Source organism: Equus przewalskii, chromosome 6 (genome assembly GCF_037783145.1).
Source record: "Equus przewalskii isolate Varuska chromosome 6, EquPr2, whole genome shotgun sequence".
In the NCBI taxonomy this organism is placed as follows: Eukaryota; Metazoa; Chordata; class Mammalia; order Perissodactyla; family Equidae; genus Equus; species Equus przewalskii.
The window spans coordinates 31,738,388-31,760,763 of NC_091836.1; the positions used below are offsets into that span (position 1 = coordinate 31,738,388).

The 22,376-nt window shown below is 36.7% G+C and overlaps 1 protein-coding gene across 1 annotated transcript; it reads right to left on the reverse strand.

Annotated features, from left to right (window-relative positions):
• Positions 1-5,307: 5,307 nt before the first annotated feature.
• LOC103550126 (olfactory receptor 10G9-like) lies at positions 5,308-6,261 on the reverse strand. The gene has a single exon (XM_008518860.2). The coding sequence runs from the start codon at positions 6,241-6,243 to the stop codon at positions 5,308-5,310; it is 936 nt and encodes a 311-aa protein (XP_008517082.2). The 5' UTR covers positions 6,244-6,261.
• Positions 6,262-22,376: the final 16,115 nt, after the last annotated feature.

The window sequence follows — 22,376 nt, forward strand, 5'->3', positions numbered from 1 at the left end:
GAATCCCACCTGATCCTGATGTATGATTCTTTTGATGAATTGCTGAATTCTGGTTGCCAAAATTTTGTTTAGAATTTTTGCATCTATGTTCATCAGTGATATTGGCCTGTAGTTCTCTTTTTTCGTGGTGTCCTTGTCAGGTTTTGGGATCAGTGTGATGTTGGCCTCATAGAATGTGTTAGGAAGTGTTCCATCTTCCCTAATTTTTTGGAATAGCTTGAAAAGGATAGGTGTTAAATCCTCTCTGAAAGTTTGGTAGAATTCCCCAGGAAAGCCATCTGGTCCTGGGGTTTTATTCTTTGGGATGTTTTTGATTGCTGTTTCAGTCTCTTTCCTTGTGATTGGTCTGTTCAAATTGTCTGCCTCTTCTTGAGTGAGCTTTGGGAGATTGTAGGAGTCCAGGAATTTATCCATTTCCTCTAGGTTATCCATTCTGTTGGCATATAGTTTTTTGTAGTATTCTCTTATAATCTGTTGTATTCCTGCAGAGTCTGTTGTTATTTCTCCTCGCTCATTTCTGATTTTGTTTATTAGAGCTTTTTCCCTTTTTTTCTTTGTAAGTCTGGCTAGTTGTTTGTCAATTTTATTTATCTTCTCAAAACACCAGCTCTTTGTCTCATTGATCCTTTCTACTGCCTTTTTCGTTTCAATAGTATTTATTTCTGCTCTGATTTTTATTATTTCTCTCCTTCTGCTGACTTTGGGCTTCATTTGTTCTTTTTTCTCTAGTTCAGTTAGGTGTGCTTTAAGGTTGCTTATTTGGGATTTTCTTGTTTGTTAAGATGTGCCTGTATTGCGATGAATTTTCCTCTTAATATAGCTTTTGCTGTATCCCATATGAGTTGGTATGGCATACTATCATTTTCATTTGTTTCCAGGTATTTTTTTATTTCTTCTTTAATTTCTTCAATGATCCATTGCTTGTTCAGTAGTGTGTTGTTTAGTCTCCACATCTTTGTGCCTTTCTCAGCTTTTTTCTTGTAATTAATTTCTTGTCTTATAGCACTATGATCTGAGAAGATGCTTGTTATTATTTCAATTTTTTTAAATTTGTAGAGGCTTGCCTTGTTTCCCAACATATGGTCTATCCTAGAGAATGTTCCATGTGCGCTTGAGAAGAATGTGTATTCAGCTCCTTCAGGGTGGAGTGATCCATACATGTCTATTAAGTCCAATTGTTTTAGTTTTTCGTTCAGCTCCACTATTTCCTTGTTGATTTTCTGTCTGGATGATCTGTCCATTGATGTGAGTGGGGTGTTGAGGTCCCCTACTATTATTATGTTGTTTTTAACATCTTCCTTTAGGTCTGTTAATAGTTGCTTTATGAATCTTGGTGCTCCTGTGTTGGGTGCATAGATATTTATAAGCGTTATTTCTTCTTGATGAAGTGTCCCTTTGATCATTATATATTGTCCCTCTGTGTCTCTCTTTACCTGTCTTATTTTGAAATCCACTTGGTCTGATATGAGAATTGCAACACCTGCCTTTTTTTCCTTGCTATTTGCTTGAAGTATTGTCCTCCACCCCTTCACCCTGAGTCTGTGTTTGTCCTTGGGGCTGAGGTGTGTTTCCTGGAGGCAACAAATTGTTGGGTCTTGTTCTTTAGTCCATTTTGCCACTCTGTGTCTTTTTATTGGAGAGTTCAATCCGTTCACATTGAGAGTGATTATTGATACATGCGGACTTAATGCTGTCAATCTGTCGCTCATTATCTTGTTTTCCTGTGTTTCTTTTCCTATGTGCTTTAGACTATCCATTTAATACTGCAATTTCTTATGCTGGGTTTATTAGATTTTTCCTTATCTATGATTTGTGACTCTGTTCTGTACTTTATTTTAGTGTCTACCTTGAAGTTTGTATTTAGAATCTCGTGTATAATATAGTCTATTCTCTGGTGGTCTCTTACTTACTCGACCAATACTGATTTAGACCCTTAGATCTTCCCCTCCTAAATCATTATTTTCATTTTTTATTCCAACTCGTCTTATTAATTTGTAGTTAGAGCGCTAAGATCGTCCTTGTTTTGGTAGTTTCCTTATTTTTACCCTAATGCTATAGTTGAATATTTGCTATCCTGTTCTGGTTCTATCCATCGGTCTCCCTAGTCTGTGGATTGTGTCCCCTTTCTCCCTTTTTTCTTTTTTCAAGTATGAGAGCCTTCTTGAGGATTTCTTGTAATGGAGGGCTTTTAGTTACAAATTCCCTTAACTTTTGTTTGTCTGGAAAAGATTTAATTTCTCCCTCATATCTGAAGGAAATTCTTGCTGGATAGAGTATTCTTGGCTGAAGGTTTTTATCCTTTAAAGCTTTGAATATATCACTCCATTCTCTCCTAGCTTGTAGGGTTTCTGTAGAGAAATCCGCTGACAGTCTGATAGGGGCTCCTTTATAGGTTATTCTCTTTTTTTTTGCTTACTTCCCTGAGTATTCTTTCCTTATCATTCCTATTTGCCAACTTTACTATTATGTGCCTTGCGGTGGGTCTTTTTACATTGACAAATCTAGGAGATCTAAAACCCTCCTCTACACACATTTCTCCGTTGATCCCTAGATTTGGGAAGTTCTCTTCAATAATTTCGTTAAGCACACTTTCTGCTCCATTTTCCTTTTCCATATTCTCAGGAATTCCTATGATCCTTATGTTCTTACTCCTCATTGAATCCATTATCTCTCGGAGATTTTCCTCATTTTTTTTAATTCTTAGTTCTCTTTCTTCCTCTGTCTGGCACCCTTCAGCCTGTCTGTCCTTGATTATGCTGATTTGCTCCTCTAGGTTGTCTACACGGGCATTCAGGGAATCCGTATTCTGTTTTATCTGGTCCATTGTGTTTTTCATCTCAAGTAATTCTGTTTGATTCTTCTTTATGATTTCAATCTCTTTTGTGAAGTAACTCCAGAACTCGGCTTGTTTCTCTATCTTTCTCTCTACCTCATTGAGTTTTTTGATTATAGCTGCTGTGAATTCATTATCACTTAGTTTACCTAATTCCAAGTCCTCAGGACTTAATTCTGTGTCTTTATTGTTTTCCTTCTGCTCTGGGGCTTTTATAAATTGCTGGATGGTAGAGGAGCGGTTTTTTCTCATGGTGGAATTCAGTTGCAGTTACAGCCTGTTGCCACTAGATGGGGGTCGAGAGCGGCGTGTTAGCTCTCCGCCTTGGGGCAAGATGGCTGCGCCCACTGGCTTTGTTAGGGGGGAGGGGCTGTTACTCACAGGCACTGGTCTGGGTTCAGATCAGTTCTGTTCTCTGGTCTCCCAAGGCCCTTGATTTATGGGGTCCCCGTGGACGGAAGCTTTCCCCCCGTCAGCGGGTCTCCACTGAATCAGCGGCAGGAGTCCTGGATGATCCCCCGGTCGCGGCCCCTCCCCCGCTCCTTCCCGACCCGCGCCGCATCGATCGCAGACTCCAGGGGAGGGAGCGATGTTCCCTCCTACCGTTCCAGCAGCTCCGAAGGTGTAAAGCTAGGTTTATGATCTCCGCCTTCTTGGTATTGTAGGTCTCTAACGAGCTGGCATTATGTTTATTCTCTGAAATTCAGTTCTTCCAATCTTTTGTTGTATTTTGGAGGGGAGAGAATCCCAGGTCAGCTCACCCCGCCATTTTGCTCCGCCCCTCTCCTCAGGGTTGAATTTTAAAACTTTAATTAAGAATTTAGTTGGGCTGGCCCCATGGCCGAGTGGTTAAGTTCGCATGCTCCACTTTGGCAGCCCCCGGGGTTTCGCCAGTTTGAATCCTGGGCGGGGACGTGGCACCACTCATCAAGCCATGCTGAGGCAGCATCCCACATAGCACAACCAGAAGGACCTACAACTAGAATATACAACTGTGTACTTGGCGGGGCTTTTGGGAGAAGAACAATAAGAAAAAAACATTGGCAACAGATGCTGGCTCTGGTGCTAATCTTTAAAAAAAAATTTAAAAAAATAATTTAGAATAAATCAATATCACCTAGAGCACTTTTATTTCTATTAACCCCTTTAACCCTCATAACAATGTTTTGCGAATGGGTCTCTTACAAATGGAAAATTGAGATACAGTTTATAAAATTGTTCCTAAACTTATTAGAGCCAATATTTGTTTTTGTTTTCATGCAATTATAGCACTTCGTCCATTGCATGTGGATGGCCTCCAGTACGAACTATGCAGCTAGGTATTAGATTTTTTTAGGGTATTTTGTCTTTACCAGGTCTTATTTTTCTAATTTGTAAAAGAACTATTTTGAAATCTCAGGATAACTAGTTACTTAATTATATTTTCACTTTTCTACTTTATAAATAGGACACACCATTGGCCCCGGCCTGCAATGTGGGGTGTCCCTGTTCCACAGCAGGTTGTCTTTTGGTGTACCTGAATTTCCAAAACTCTAAGATGGAGGGAGAAGGAGCCATCTGAGCAGCAGGACCACCACCACCATCTGTTAAAAGGATCTAGTATAGAATGGGTCTGTGCTAAATATGGGCATCTGGTCAGGTAAGACAGGAATTCAAGGTCAGAATATGTGATGGAGACTAGCATGATCTGCTCATAACTTCATCCTGATTTGACTCACCAGACCTGAGAAACTGCAGGGCTCTTGTAAGGTGGTTATTGTTCCTGGTTACTGAAAGGAATGCGTCAGAGCCACAGCTTGTCCTGGAAGACCTGGCTAGAGAGATAGCAAGCTGTTGGGAAGAAGTTTAGAACTCTGTCAATGTGGGAGCAATTAACAGGGTCAAGATGTGCTGGGGAAGAGGGGTTGTCACCTTGAAACTCACACATACACATACACACACACACGCACACACATACACAGAGTCACCAAAATAACTGACAAGGCAGTTGTACAGCTGCAGCCATGAGTAGATGACCTCTGAAATTTGTTGCTATCCTTGAACAGTATCCCCATGATTCCCAAGTTTGTGTGCATAAGACAAGAACAAAAAAACCATATTATCAATTCTCTGAATATAAACAACTCAATCCTCTGTTTCTCAGATCCATTTAGAATATTTATATTTTTAAAAAAGATAAAAACAATGTTATATGTCAGTTGTATGTAAATAAAACTGTAAAAAAAGGTAAAATAAATCTATTTACAGGGAAATGAGTTGATGGATCAAAATTTAAGAATATTCATTGTAACTTGTAATTTGTAATCTGTAAAAAAAATTAACTTTTCTTTGAAATTCCACAGGAAATTCCGTGACAAAACTATTCCTGAGTAGGTGTTTCTGGTAACATTTTACACTGAAAACTAAACATGTAATAAATTATATGTTGATGACCAAACAATATTAATATTTTTAGGAATGTCTACATTGAACTTTTATTTACTTTGAGAATATGCTACTTTGTCTTTCAGCTTCAACAGAGCTTTCTTCACTTCCTTGTTCCTCAGGGTGTACACCACAGGGTTTAGAAGGGGTGTCAGCACAGTGTAGAAAACTGCCACAACCCCATCCACAGCATTCTTGGAGCCTGGCCTCAGGTAAATGAAAACACAGGGAACAAAGAAACAAAGGACCACAATGCAGTGGGAAGCGCAGGTCTGAAAGGCTCTGTGTCTCCCCTCTGAGGTGCGGATCTTCAGGATGGAACAGACAATGGACACATAGGACAGCACTATCAGGAGAAAGCAGCCCAAGGCCACTACCCCGATGTTGACAAAGATTACCATCTCATTGGCAGAAGTGTCTGCACAGGCCAGTTTCAGGATGGGTGGTGCATCACAAAAGTAGTGCTGGATTTGGTTGGGCCCACAGTAGAGCAAATGGAATGTCAATGTAGTCTGGACAGCAGAATGCAGAGAGCCGCTGAGCCATGTGCTTATGGTCAGGAAGGCACACATTCTCCCATTCATCATGCTGCTGTACCTGAGTGGGTAACTGATGGCCAGGTAGCGGTCATAGGACATGACTGTGTAGAGGAAACACTCGGTGCTCCCCAGGAAGTGGAAAGAGTAGAGCTGGGCCACACAACTGGGGAAAGAGATAGCCTTGCCTCCTGGGGACACCAAGGTCATCAGCATTTTGGGCACAGTAACCGTGGAGAACCACATGTCAATGAAAGATAGGTTGGTCAGGAAGTAGTACATGGGGGTGTGGAGGTGGGAATCCAGTGTGATCACCAGCAGGATGAGAAAGTTCCCCATCACAGTGAACATATAAATGGCCAAGAAGATCCCAAAGAGAGGGATATCCAGCGCTGGTGCATGGGGAAGGCCCATGAGGATGAACCTTGTCACGAGGCTCATGTTTGTCATTTCTCCACACCATTGGTCTCTCTCCCTGTGTGAATATAGGGAACACCCAGCATCTAAAGTGAGAACTGAGATCCCATTTTCTATGTACCAACTGCATCATTCATGGTAGATAATTCTAGAGTTATACTCAACTTTGCCTATTACAAATCTTCTTTGCTAAAGGTGATGGAATGATTTCATCGTCTGTTTCTTTCTCTCTCTATACACACACACACAAATAGAGGCACATACAGATATATGTAAAAGGAAGCAGGAGAAATTCATTGCATTCATTTCTATTGGTGTATGATAAATTACCACAAATTTATCAGTGTTAAACGATTTAAATTTACTCTTGTACAATTTTTCGAGTCAGATCAGCTGGATCCTCTGCTCAAAGTCTCACCAAATTGAAATCAAGCTGTCAGCTGGGTCTGTAATCTCATCTGAGACTCTAGTCTCATCTGAGGCTCAAGATCCTCTTCCAAGCTTATTGAGGTTAGTGGAAAACATTTCCTTGCAGCTTTAGGACTGAGGTCTCTGGTTTCTTGTTGACTGTTGTCAGGGAGCATGGCTATCAGCTTCTAGAATCCACCCTTAAGTCCTAGCCACCTGACCATCTGATAACATGGCAGCTTCCTGCTTCAAAGCGAGAAGAAGTCATCTCTTTCTAGTTTTCTGTGACAAAATGTAATGTAAAATAACATAATCAACAGGGTGATATCCCACCACATTCACAGGCCCAACTCACACTCAAGGGGAGATGATTTAACAAGATGTGTACACCGTGGGCCAGGAATCTTGGGGGGCTATTTGAAAATATTTTCTCTCCAAAGTTCACTGGGAAAATTAAAGAATCAAGAATTCAATTTTTGATATCAAAGAGCACTTCAAAAGTACAGTATATCTAAATAATTCTCTTGTGTCTTCAAATAGAACTTGGCAGCAATCACATCACCTACCTCACTGAGAAGTTATAAGTAAGACACTGCATGTAAACTACTTAGCACAGCGCCTAGGATGTAATAACTGCTCAATAAATGGTAACAAATCATTTAACACTGTGCCTTGTATTAGAGAGTTGCCATATACATATATATATAGTATATATATATAAAGACAGAGAGAGAGAGAAAGATGGATATAAATAAAATCTCTTTGTGCTTTGGAGACATCAATTTCAAAGGTATATCTTTGAAGAAGATTTCGTCTCTGGTACTAGTATGATGTCTCACTACCACCACCACCTGCTTATAAAGGGACTTCTCCCACTTCAATCAAATAAGATTAGAAATCTCAACTCTATAATAGGATCCCTGCAATCTTCCATAGGATCCAGAAACTGCCAAGCCTCTTATACTGCTAGCCTCCTACTCCTCTTACACTAGAACATCCGTAATGAGTCTTTAAGAACATAAAGTTCATGTATGTTCTCCCAACCACAATCCAGTGGGGAGGGGCTGGTTTTCAGACATATATCCTTCTATCCTAGATATATAAATATTTTCTAATATTAGCTTTGTTAGAGAAAATATCTCTCCCCTCATCTTCTGGTCCTCATACTTATAAATCCAAGCAATTCCCTCATAAGAGGAGACAATTCCATCAAATACATGGTTCTTATTTAAAACCTACTACCTGAGACAGGAAAAATGAAACCAATGTAAAAGAAAACGACCTATGTTAGCTTGATGTAAAGAAAAATTGGGATTCTGTGCAACTGAAAATGAGGCAGAAATAATGTTATTGATTTAATCTAAAATACTGTCGAGTTCAGGATGGTTATTAATTGTTCTATGAAATAAGACTATGAAACGGACTCATCAATGTGAGAGAAACAAGAATCTCTGCTCTTCGGAAAGCCCAGACAAAATGTATCCTATCTCCAGGGAATGTGGCTTAGGCTATATTAAAACTATATTTTTCAGATAAGAAAATAAATAACAAAGGATTATCCTAACTACCTACTTGGATATCAGAACTCAAGAAGTGGAACAAATGTATCTCTGAAAGTTCTGCTGCACCAGCAGGATCCCATTACAGCATAATCTCACAAGCAGATTAGATGAAATATGAAAATTTTCATCAGGTGAATTACAAGGTAATCTGAGACTTAAGGCAGGAGTATCAGTCAGAGGTGTCAATGTTTGACTTGTTTGTCCACGCTGTAGCAGCTTAGTTCCTATTTGTAGGCCATCAATCACTAATAGTATGTATATATGGAAGGAGAGAGACTAGATAACCAAATTTAGAAAGAAGTCTAACAATCCCCAAGTATCTCAGCTCTGAATGGAAGTTTAAGAAGGAAAGCAGAGGGAACTAAGAGAAATCTACCTTTAGGAGAACTCACCTTACAATATGTGATTCATTTCAGTGTTAAACTCATTTGTGGGTTTTTCCCCCTCAATATTTATTTTCTACATGCTTTGATGAGGCACCAGTTTGCAAATTATTACTCAAGGAACAGATACATCTGTGATTCCTTGCTGACAAAGAGTTTCATGTCTCCTCAAGGATCCAACTAGTTGAAGTACAGGGAATGGAAACTAACATGGCTGGATGGGTAGGAGCCTAACTTGATTTAGTGTCTCAGGGGAGAGGATTACTCTTGGGTCTTCAGGTCCCTGGATGAGCAGAAAAACAACAGGAAGAGTCTAATGAAAGGTTTTTAATAATCATGCATGTATTTCCCTATGTGTTTGTTATTTGAACCATCTTGAAAAGAGTTCATGTCTTTCTGGAAGTAATATTTACACCTAACAGAGAAGGAGGACTTGGTTACCCTTTTCCCTCACGAGTGATGCAGATAGACTCACAACTGCTTACTTTCAGCTTAAAATTGTCCAGAATCCGTAAAAGGTCAACACCTGTTTGCACTCTCCATCTCAATAGCACTCTCTCTTTCATCTTTTAAAGATTGTTTAATACCTTTAAATTTCCAAACATTTTTTATACCTGAATTATAGATGTAACTGTGGTAGTCTGTATGACATTGGTTTAGGTAACTGTATTTTAATGAAAACAAACAAACAAAAGAGGCTAATTATAAAAAATAATGCATTTAATTAAATTGATTGTATTTTAAAATATAAATTTTGTGGCTAATTTTCTTTGATCATATGTAATAAAGCTAGATTTTAAGAATCAGATTATAAGTAGAGAAAACAAAACAGTTGGGAACTTGAACCAATTTCCTATACACAACTTCAGTTAATGAAGTAATTACCAGTATACTCTCTGATTATAAAGAATAAAATAACATCATTATATCATATCTAAAGTAAAATTAGTTCCAGATGAAGTACAGATTTAAATAAAGAGGAAAAAACTGAAAGCACTAAAATATTATGTAAGTATAACCTGGTAACCTTGGGTGTAGGGAAAACCTTCATAACAACTTTTGATGTCAGGTATTGTGAATCTTCAAGTTTTTGTTTCTTCAAGATTATCTGGCCATTTAGAGGGTGCATTCCATTTCGATATTCACTTTAGGGTCCATGTATCCATATACACAGAGTAAATGTTGGAATTTTATTTAGAATTGCATTGGATCTATAAACAATTTGAGGAGAATTAGAATCTTTAAAATATTGAGTTTCAATCCATGAGCACATTATAATACTCCATTTATTCGACAGCACTTATATATTCCTCAAAAATATTTTGTAATTTATTCTGTTGTGGTGTTATACCTCTTTACTTACATTTGTATCCAGATCAGGGTTTCTCTACCTCAGCACTATTGACATTAGAGGCAAGACAAGTCTTGTGGGGGGCTTCCTGTGCTTTGTGAGATGTTTGGCAGCCTGACCTCTAGCCACTAGATGGCAGTACCTGTGACAATCAACAATTTCTCCAGACATTTCCAAATCATAGTTGAGACCTACTGACCTAGATACTTAATAGATACTTAGTTTTTTATTTTGAGCCTAAATATGCATGAACAAACAAGCATAAATTATAAGTGCATAAGCCACTTTTACGTGTAGTTGTAGATTATACATTCTCATTGCTATATAGTAATCCACCGTGTGTGAATATCCCACAATTTATTTTTCATTCAATTGTTAATAGGCATTTGAATAATTTCCAAATAGTGCTGCAAAAAACTAAAATACATGTTTTGTTTATAGATACATATGCCATATATTATATGTATATATACATATATATGGAATTTTCTTCAGCCAATCTATATATTGTATATTATATGCCTTTCTTTTGGATACACCTTTGGATTTATATATGCACACATATGTACATTTCTCTCAGATATATACCTAGGAGTAGAATTGCTGTGTCATGGGAAATGCATATGATCAGCTTCAGTAGATACTGCCACACGGTTTTACAGGACTAATTTATTCTCCCAGGAACAGTGCTTGAAATTTCCAGTTGTTCCACGTATGACCATCATTTGGCGTCATCTGCCTTTTTAATTTTAGCCCTTTTAATGGGTGTGAATTGATATCTTACTGTGGTGTCATTTGTATTGTCCTGATGAAAAATGAAGTTGAACATCTTTTAATTACTTAACGGTTTGGGTGCTAATGTGAATGTTATCTTTAAAAAATTTCATTCTTATTTTTTATTCTTTAAATTTATCATTTCTGTTTTCACAAAGCAACAGTAAGAAGTAAGAGGAAAGCTGCAGAGTGGGAGATAATATTTGCAATGCACGTATATTTGACTCAGAAGTTAAAAATAAATTATGCCTACAAACCAATAAAAAATAGAAAGCCCCTCTCAAATGAAAAAATTGGACATAGAATATGGATCATCGCTACACAGAAGACTAATTAAAAAAACTTGAAAAGATGTTTAAGCTCATTACTAGCTAGTGAAATGAAAAATAATATAATAAGTTGCTAATTCATACTCATCTAATTGACAAATAGTGAAAACATATTGCTGGCTTGGGTAAAGGGAAAAACGTCATCTCACATATTGCTGGTATAAATGTGAATAGTTACAATGCCTTCTTTGGGAAAGCACTTCCAAAATAGTTATTGAATTTAGGAGTTAAATTCAATAACTCCACTCCAGAAATCTATTTCGTAAAAATAAAAGCACCACCACATAAGTATTTATTCAAGCCTGTGTGTTGATACATAATCTATAGTTGCAAAACCACTGGAAACCAAGTGAATATTCCTAAAGAGAAGTGTTTGAATAAGTCATGGTATTGCTGCATCATGAAATGTTAAGGAGCTATTAAAAGACTGAATTATAACCATACCAGTTAACTTGGAGGGGTTTTCTTGAGATATTTTCAGTGAGGGGATGGGTGGGAACACGATGCACAGAAGCGTGGTTAGCATTGTGCCATTTTTGTAAAGCAAACTAAGAAAATTTGTTATCTTATGTGAGCACAGAAGAAGTAGTAGAAGGAAAATAAATTATGTTGTTAATCTGAGGTTGAGGAGTGGTGGTGATGAAAACAGACAATAAAATTTTAGAAATAATAAAATAATAATATGGCATATATGATATAATCTAATTTCTTTATAATTACAATCATCATTGTATGCACAAAGAAACCAGAAAACAAAAGAATTGGATAATGATCTCCTCACCTGCAGGGAGGTCCATAGTATATATTTTAAGTGAAAAAAGCAAGCTAAACAAAAAAGTATATACCAATTAAAAGATACTCTTACATTTACACACAACACAAGAAACAACTCAGAAAAACCAAAGAATTAAACTTGTAAGAGAAACAGGAAACATGAAGGCCAGGCAGAACTATTGCAAAATCATGCCTAATAAATATCTGGTGAGGGTCCCACTACTGTTTCCATTCACTGCTTAGCTCCACAGAGTGCCCATGATCACCACAGGCATAAATCACTAAACACACTGCTGGCATGCTGACAGCTCTGCCTTTCAAAACTCTGTGTTGCTAATGCTGTCACTCCCATCATCTAAATTAATTCTTTCCTGTATGTGCCCTGTATTGCCCCTTGCTTCAGATTCAAAGTCTAGGTTGATATATCTTATTGGTCAAGCCTAGATCCCATGCACGTGTTCCTTATTTGTTAGCGAGAGTAGGAAAGCATCTGGTATTTTTATAGAAGAAAGCAGTCTCACTTACAGCAAAAGAGTTTAAAAGATACACAGCCAAAATATATGAATAAAGAAGTACACCAATAAAGACCCATGACAGTCCACCACATTGAATGCACACCATTTGTATAAATCTTTTCCCTCATATTTACACACACATAATGTCAGCACCTAATAAAATGCAACTTTATTCCTTATGTCACTCCCTTCACAGAGGGAGCCATTACAATATATCACCATTCGTTTCATCCAGATCCAAATCTGGAATCTCTGAGTGATGTCAATTGCACTTCTGGTTCTGAGGTAATTCTAACTTAACGTTGTGTGATCTAAGGACAAAATAATAAAGTTATCATGAACACATCGTATCTATAATAATAGAGTGAATGGAGGGGAGAAAATTAAGACATGTAAATACATACATGACAAAGCAAAGTAGAAAATACATATAGGAGGTACAATACTTATTTTGCAAGTGGTTATGAAGTAATAGCTCACATTAATGACTTCTGCTTTTTCTTATCAGGAAACTCAGCATGTTGATGCTGCCAAATAGGGTGAATCAAACCGTTATTTGTGCCAGACACAAGCACGTTTTGATATTTCCAATTTAGGTTGCAGTTATTTACAATTACTTTTTACCTCTGGATATAGTTATATGCAGAGGCAACCCCTGGAATTACCTAGATTCACTGTCTGGATAAGGAAGAGGGCAAAGTAGTGAAATTATTACCTTATGTGTTGTACAAATATTTTTTCTTCAGTAGAGGGATAAAAGCCAGTAATTCCACAATTTGTGTTCATGTAACAGGATGGATATTTCTTGTGGTACAGTGTGCCCAGAAAATGAAACCTTGGAGAATCCCTTCATGGAAAACAGGAACTCCATGGGAAGTCACGTCCTTCCTTCTATGTAAATACCTCATATAGATCCTTTGAACTACTTATTTGGTGCTTCAAGAGGAAATGAAACAAAAGAACCTTCAGCATGGTATAAGCTGACATTTTTGAACATTATCAAAACTTTACCATATTTTGTGGACTAACCTAGTTCACCCCAAGGCAGCTAGATTTCCAGAAATGTCACTGAGGTGACAGTCCGTTTTCATAGTTTTTTCCCCAATGATATGTTACACATATGAATTTTCAAGGCATCTGGAATATCTTCTATTTCCCACCCACCACATCCTATTAACATGATACTACCAAATTTTTCAACCATCATTAGATTCTGTGAGTGGAAATATCACCACAGATTAAATTGTTACACAAAAACCATAAGGGCAAAACTTGACCCAAAACAGTAGCTGGCACACAGGTGATAAAAGGTTGGTTTTGAGTATATGAATGCAGAATGCATGAAAGGATTTTTCTTTAAAAGACACAAAAAACAGTAAATAGAAATTCTTAATTTTAATACAGTTGAATTATCAAAAGATATTATAAAGACAGAGAAGAGTTAAACACTGAGATAAGATATTTATCACTTAACCTAAACAGAAAATAAAAATATTAGTATTTGTAATGTGGAAAAAGCTATATACATCCAAAAGCAAAATAAAAACAAATGAAAGTAACAGGCAAAAGTCACATACAGACTTTTCAGAGAAGAGAAAACAAGAAAGGTTGAAAGCCAAAGAAAGCATGCTCAACTTCATTAGTAATCATGGAAATGCATATTAAATCTACAATAAGATGTGACTTCATACTTTCAAGAAAAAAATTGTAAAATCTGAATATACCAAGTACTAGTAAAGATGTGTGCCACAGAACGCTCTTACCTCCTAGTTAGTGTGAAAATTGTACAAACACTAGAACATCAATACAAATACAAATATGTAAAAATCATTAGGTCAGCAGTTCTTTTCCAGGAACCTACATAAATTTTGCACAGACATAGTTCACCCCATATATAAAAATATGCTTAACAGCTCTGCTTAGATATAGCAGAAAACAACAACTCAAATGTTGTTTGGAAAATGTTTTCACATTGTTGTTCAATGTGAAAGAAGAGAGGTAAATGAGAAAAATGACTTCTATTCAAAAAGTAGAAACTAAGAAAGTCAAAAAAAGTGAGTAAATTACAGCCATCAAAAATCAATGTTTCAAAAATACAAACTTTAGGTAAGAATACTGCTGTGTGATTCCGTTTATATTAGTTCAAAGCAGGAATGAACACTTAGCTGGTAAACGTATAAAAGGAAATCAAGGGAAAAGTTAACAGGTATTTCAGGGTAGGTATTATCTCATAGGGAGAGAAGAGGATGTCGTGGGAGAAAAGCACAGAGGACGCTGCAGTGGTTCCTATGTAATTTTATTCTTAACGTGGATTGTCCTTACATTTATTCATCTTATCATGATTACATATGTGTATGTATCTATGCTTGCATTCATGTGTGTATGTATATATGGATATATGTATATGTGTGTGTTTTGTATGTGGAAAATTTTATGTATGACAGTTTGTATTTGGAAACTTTTACAATTAAAAGCATTTATCAGTTGGAGATCACTATGAAAATGATTCTACTGACATATCCTAATAAGACCACATCTAGATCAGGAGCTATGATATTAATCACTACTTCATTAAAGCCACGATTCTCTGTCATTCTGCACCTGTCAAACTGCGGAGTTAAATGGGCTAGTGATAGAAATTTCCACCCTGAATCTTTCAAATCTTCGAGAGTGGAATTAATCTTCGGGAATCTCCCAAAAGACATGAAAGTTTTTATGACTCTTTTATTGAAAATGGGGAGACCTGGGGCTTCCACATAGCACTTACTATCAGCATATTTCCTAGTTTCTTTAGGGTCAGAAAGCCAATGTGGAGATTCCCTTAATTGCTGAGAACATAAATCCTAACTCCACACTCATGAACTGGGAAATAATTTTAGGATAATGTGACATTCTACCAAGGTGGACTTCATTCAGGGCTCCATTTATCACCAAACAAAGCCAGTGTTCATTACATTACAAGTGGTCTGGATATTTTCCTTGACTAGTTACTCAGTGGAAGGAACACTGACTCACCCAGGGAAGTGGGTAAGGGCAATGATACTCATGGTGGCTCAATTTTGGCCTCTATTTTTGAGATGTGGTAGAATTTTGTCATATTATTCAAGAAGGAAGGACTTCCTGGTTTGGAAAAATTCTTACTGGTTGGCCTATTTACTACCACATTGCTCTTCCTACCCACTCTGATAACTTTCCCACCTCATGTCTGATAGTTAAACCCCATCGCTTATAGGCTTTAAAATATTGTTAAGTTAAAAGCTCATTTCAACTGCATCAATTCCAACCAATATTCTTGGCTGCTTATGTTTTGCTTCCTCCATGTAATTCTTAGAGCTTTGGTCAAAAGAATAAATTCTTGGCCCTTTCAGGCAGAGGGTTTGTGCATGAGTGGATAGGTTGCACAAGTTAAATTCACTTCCACATTCCAATTTGTCAAGTCATTAGATTCCTCCCTATATCTTTATTTAGCATAAGCCACTGCTGAGTCCAAGCATCAGTCAACCAATCAGTAAGTTAACAGTATAAGACTACTATTATCTGGTCACATAGCAGAATGAATGCAGAACTCCTGACAAGCATGTTCCTCTCGATAATTTATCCAAATCTTTATTGCTATCAATAAACTGTCTTTTCTCCCTGGAAAACACTTTTAGAAATGATTTTCATCTGATAAAACTAATGTGGGGAGCAAGGGAGGAGGGAGGAATGACACGAGCTGTGTGACTGAGGAAATCTATCTTCCTCTTTGAATGAGAGGCCATTTGAATCCCAAAGCATGGAAAGAACAGCCTCATCAGACAGGGCAGGAGGGTCTGATTTTTCTGGGTACAGAAATTCAGTGTGGGGTTGGGAATTCAGGCACTGCATCATCCAAATCTTGCCAATTGTCCCCATTCCACTTCTTAGAGCTCTGATCTTTTCTATTTATTCCCTAATTTTCATGAGGACTCTGGCAAAATAAGAAGTTTATCTGATATTGTAATTAATAATACATATTCAAAATATGTGTTTATTGGATTTGACATTGAAAATAAAGGCAAACAAAAGGAAAGATAAACGAGTGGGACTGGATTAAACTAAAGAGTTTCTGCACAGCATAGGAAACAAAGTGAAAAAGCAACCTATAAAATATGAGAAAACATTTGCAAATCATGGGCTTTATATCCAAAATAAATAAAGAACTTATGCAACTCAATAGCAAAGAAAAAGCACAACCCCATTAAAAAATGGGCAGAGGATGTGAAAAAATATCTTTCTAAAGAAGACATATGGATGGCCGACAGGCATATGAAAATGTCCTCGCTATTAGTAATCATCAGGAAAATTCAAACCAAAACCACAGTGAGATATCACCTCACACCTGTTAGATAGACTATTATAAAAAAGACAAGAAATACGTGCTGATGAGAATGTGGAGAAAAAGGAACCCTTGTGCACTGTTGGTGGGAATGTAAATTGCTGCAGCCACCATGGAAAACAGTATGATATTCCTAAAATATTAAAAATATTCATGAAATATTAAAAATAGAACTATTATATGATCTAGCAATTCCACTTCTGGATATAGCAATTCCACTTCTGGATATTTAACTGAAGAAAACAAAAACATTAACTTGAAAATATATATGAACCTCTGTGTTCATTGCAGCATTATTTACAATAGCCAAGACATGGAAACGACCTAAGTGCCCATCAATGGATGAATGGATAGAGAAAATGGAATATTATTCAGCCATGAAAAATAAGAAACTCCTTCCATTTGAAAAAACATGGACAGAACTTGCGGGCATTTTGCTAAGTAAAATAAATCAGATGGAGAAAGACAAATATCTTGTGATCTCACTTTTCCATAGAATCTAAAACAACAAGAACAATAAAACAAAAATGGAATTCATAGATATGGAAAACACTGATAGTTGTTAGTGGCAAGTGGTGGAGGGTGTGAAAAATGGGTGAAGGAGGTCAAAAGGTATAAAATTCTATTAATAAAACAAATAGTTAGGGCATATAATGTGCAGCATGATGACTTTAGTTAACAATACTCTAATGCATATTTGAAAGTTGTTAAAGAGTAAATATTAAAAGGTTCATTATAAGAAAATATAAATTTTTGTACTATGTAAGCTGATGGAAGTTAATTAGACTTATTGTGGTGACCATTTCATAATATGTACATATGTCAATCACTATATTTTACAGCTGAAAGTAATATAATATATGGCAATTATACTTGAATAAAAAATCAAACCAAATTATATCACAAAGAACTTTGCCAACATAAGATATTAAGACATATAACTTTTGGTTTTGCTAAATTAATAAACTGGAATCTCACTTTAAAAAAATCTAATATGATTTTTTAAATTCCTCGGAAGAATTAGTGAAACAAATATTCTTGAGAAGGTGGTTGTGGATAATGTTTAACACTGAGAACTATACATGTAATAAATTTAATGTTTATGACTAAATTATATTGCTATAGTACTATTTTCTAATAGGTTTATATTATGCCTTTATAAATACAGGGAGAAAAGGAAAATAATTCTGACTAACAATAAGTATTTAAAGTATATTTTCAGAAAAATTCAAACTTAAATATAAAAACCAATGCAACAAATTATCAGCTAAACCAACCAAACAGAAAGCCAGCCATTTTAAGCACTAAAAGTTACATTTTAAAGGACATATACAAATTTCTCCAGTCCAGGTGAATGTCCTAAAAGTTTCCATTGCTAAAGTAACATTTACAAAGGCAAATTTATAAATTTGTCAAGACTCAGTTTTGTGAATGTTTTCATTTATCATTACCAAGAGGGATTTGACAATACGGAATAGTACTGTTGCTATGGTTGTAGGGATCTTTCCCTGTAAGGAAACTTTTCTTGTTTTCAATTTTCTGAGATTCCTTTTTTCTAGCGATTGCTAATAGAAGAGGCTAAATTTTCAAGACTAATCTCTAGAATTTAATGTTATCATGAAGAGAACCTTAAAACTTGAATATTAGAAATGAAAAGCGTAGGAAATATTTTAACAAATGAAATATAAGAAATATAATAGTCTATTTTTATGTGCAACCACAGATTTAAAAAGGGGAGAAAGTGAGTAGGGTGATGTCAGCACCATGGCATAGTGAGTTGTTCACTTTGTCTCTCCTCTCTAAGTTACAACTAAATGGACATTCACTAACAAACAGAAGATTCCTGATACAGCACAGCAGAATGACTGAGAGATCCACATAGCCATACATCTGAAGTTCAGTGGGCTGGAACTAGGTGAACTAGGTGAGCAGATGCTTCTACCTCCATGGCAGCAGCAATCCAGGTCATGGGTCTTCACACAGCAGCTGGCATGAATGTAAGAGGAGGCAGAGGCAGCCTGGGCTGCATGTGAATACTTTCATAGTGGTAGCCCAGGCCATGAGCACCCACTGTGATGTGGTAGCCCCAATCATGAGAATGCTCCCCATGGTGTGGGGGCAGCTCAGCTCCCACAAAGAAGCCCTACCCACCAACCACAGCAGCTCAGTTGAAACACCCACAATCACAAGGCCAGCCCACATGAAAGAAAGCACACCTCCCATCTAGCAGAGTAGATCAGCCAGTCCCCTGTTGAGTGCAGCATGCACCCCCCTACATGACAGTGATCCACTGGCAGAGCACAGAGGCTTCATTGCACCTGCATTTCTGATGTCTCCAAGCGGCTGTTACCAGCCCAATGCAAGTGCAGAGTAGCCATAAAAACACAACTTCCAGCAGATAAGGTGGGATCATAAACCACAGCTCCTGTCCCCTCCCTGCAGTGGCAGATGGAATCTGCAACCTGATACTACCACAATTGTGCCAGCAAAGGATTAATTCACCAGACACCATGAAGAGCTACACTAATACTTCAGAATAGAAAGAAAATGACAAGTCTCCAGAAACCAATCCTGAAGTCACAGAAATTTACAATCTATATGACAGAGAATTCAAAATGATCATCATAAAGAAATTCAATGAGTTACAAGAAAACTCAGAGAGATGGTTAAATGAATTTAGGAATAAAATTAATGAGCAGAAGGAATAGTTAGCCAAAGAGATTGAAACCCTTAAAAAATATACAAAAATTTGGGAAATGAAGAACACAATCAGTGAGAAAAAAATAATCTTGAAACCATAAAAAATAGAGCTGATCTTATTGAGGAGAGAATAGGTGACCTAGAAGATAAACATCTAGAAATGCTTCAGGTGGAGGAGGAGAGAGAACTAAGATTTTTTGTTTAAATGAAGAAATTCTTCAAGAAATATCTGATTCAATTAGGAAAAGCAATATAGGGATTACAGGTATTCCAGAGGGAGAAAAGAGAGAGAAAGGAATAGAGAGCTTGTTCAAATACATAATAGCTGAGAAATTCCCAAACCTGGGGAAGCAACAGTCATATAGGTACATAAAGAAAATGGAACTCCTAATGATATTAATGCAAAAAGACCTTCTCCAAGGCACATAATATTAAAACGAGCAGGGGCCGGGTCCATGGCCAAGTGGTTAAGTTCGCGCGCTCCACTGCAGTGGCCCAGGGTTCGGATCCTGGGCGTGGACATGGCACTGCTCATCAGGCCACGTTGAGGTGACATCCCACATCGCACAACTACAGGGAACAGCAGCTAAGATATACAACTGTGTACGGGGTGGGGGAGGGTTGGGGAGATAAAGCAGGAAAAAAAAAGGAAGATTAGCAACAGTTGTTAGCCCAGGTGCCAATCCTTGGAAAAAAAAACGTGGAAGATTGGCAAAAGTTGTTAGCCCAGGTGCCAATCTTTAAAAAGAAAAACAAAAAACAAGCAAAAGTCAATGACAAAGAAAAAATATTAAGGGCAGCAAGGCAGAAGAAAATAACATACAAAGGAACCTCTATCAGGCTCTCAGCAGATTTCTCATCAGAAACCTTAGAGATTATGAGAGAATGGAATGATATACTAAAAATACCGAAAGACAAACATTTTCAGCCAAGAATTCTCTATCCAGTGAAGGTATCCTTCAGGTACGATGGAGAAATAAAATTTTTCCAAGATAAACAAAAGCTGAGGGATTTCATTGCCACTGATCCAACCTAACAAAAAACATTGAAAGGAGCTCTTCCATCTGAAACTAACAAGCAAAGATTTACAAAACTTTGAGCAAGGAGATAAATAGACAGATAGAATGAGAAAATTGTAGTTATCCATCAGATTAGATTAGCAAACACTTAATTATAAAATAAAAGATAAAAGGAAAGAAAGCATCAAAAATAACTATAAAGACTTCAATTTAGTTACAAACCCACAACAGAAAACAGAATAATTTTTGACAAGAATAACTCTGAAAGGGAAGAGGAAAGGGATGGAACCTGCTTAGGCTAATGGACATAAGAGGCTAACAGAAAATGGATTATCTCATCAATAAGCTCTTTTATAAAAACTTCATGGTAACCACTAGACAAAAAGTCAAAGCAGAGCCACAAGTCATAATAAAGAGAAAACTGAGAAAACTACCATAGAAAACCATCAAACTGAAATGACAGTCAGAAATACAAGGCAAAAGAAAAAATCGAAATATAAAACAACCAGAAAACAAGAGATAGAATGGCAGCATTAAGATCTCAAATATCAATAATCGTTATAAATATAAATGGATTAAATTCTCCAATAAAAAAGACATGAAATGGCTAGATGGATTAATAAACAAGACCCAACAATACGCTGCCTCCAGGAAACACATCACAGCTCTAAACATAAAAAGGCTCAGAGTGAAGGGATGGAAGATGATACTTCAAGCAAATGGCAAGCAAAAGAAAGTAGGTGATGCCATATTTATATCAGACAAAGCAGACTTCAAGATAAAAAATGACTATGAAATACAAAGAGGGGGTGGATATAATGATAAAAGGGAAATTCTACCAAGAGGACATAACACTTTTAAATATATATACACCTAACACAGGAACACCAAAGTATATAGAGCAACTGTTAACAGGCTTAATTGAGAAATTGACAGCAACACAATGACAGTAGAGTACCTCAACACCCCACTTACCTCAACAGACAGATCATCCCGACAGAAAGTCAATAAGGAAAGAGTGGCCTTAAATGATATCCTAGACCAGATGGACGTAATAGGTATCTATAGAACAGTTCATCCCAAACCAGCAGAATACAAATTCTGTTCAAGTTCACATGAAAAATTCTCAAGATAGACCATATGTGGGAAAAAAAGGCAAGCCTCAATAAATTTAAAAAGATTGAAATCATATCAAGCACCTTTTCCAACCCAATAGCATGAAACTGGAAATAGATCACATAAAAAAAACTGGGAAAGTCACAAATCTGTGGAGAGTAAACAACACGCTTCTGCAAAAACAGTGGATCAGTGAATAACTCAAAGGAGATATCCAAAAATATCTGCAGACAGATGAAAATGAAAATACAACATACCAAGTAGTGTGTGATGCAGCAAAATTGGTCCTAAGAGTGAAATTTATAGCAGTACAGGCCTACCTCAACAAACAATAAAAATCTCTAATAAGTAATCTTAAACAACAGCTAAGAGACCTAGAAAAAGAAGGCAAAACAAAGCCTACAGTCAGCAGAATGAGGGAAATACAAAAATTAGACAGAAATAAATTAAATAGAGAGTAAAAAAAGAATAGAAAGTATCAACGAAATTAAGAGCTGGTCTTTGAGAAGATGAACAACATTGCCAAAGCCTTAGCCAGACTCACTTAGAAAAAAGAGAGGAAGCTCAAGTAAATAAATCAGAAGTGAAAGAGGAGGAAATTACAACAGAAAACACAGAAATACAAAAGATAATAAGAGAATACTATGAAAAACTATATGCCAATGAATTGGATAACCTAGAAGAAATGGATAAACAATTAGACTCATACAACCTCCCAAAACTGAATCAAGAAGAATCAGAGAACGTTAATGGACCAATGACAAGCAAAAAGGTTGAAAGAGTAACAAAAATATAACCACCCAAAAAACAAAGTCTAGGATCAGATGGCTTCTCTGGAGAATTCTACCAAACATTTAAATATTTAACACCTATCTTTC

What these genes read in the sequence shown, in the direction of transcription:
- LOC103550126 (XM_008518860.2), bottom strand. Translation starts at nt 6,243, where the DNA reads ATGACAAACATGAGCCTCGTGACAAGGTTCATCCTCATGGGCCTTCCC.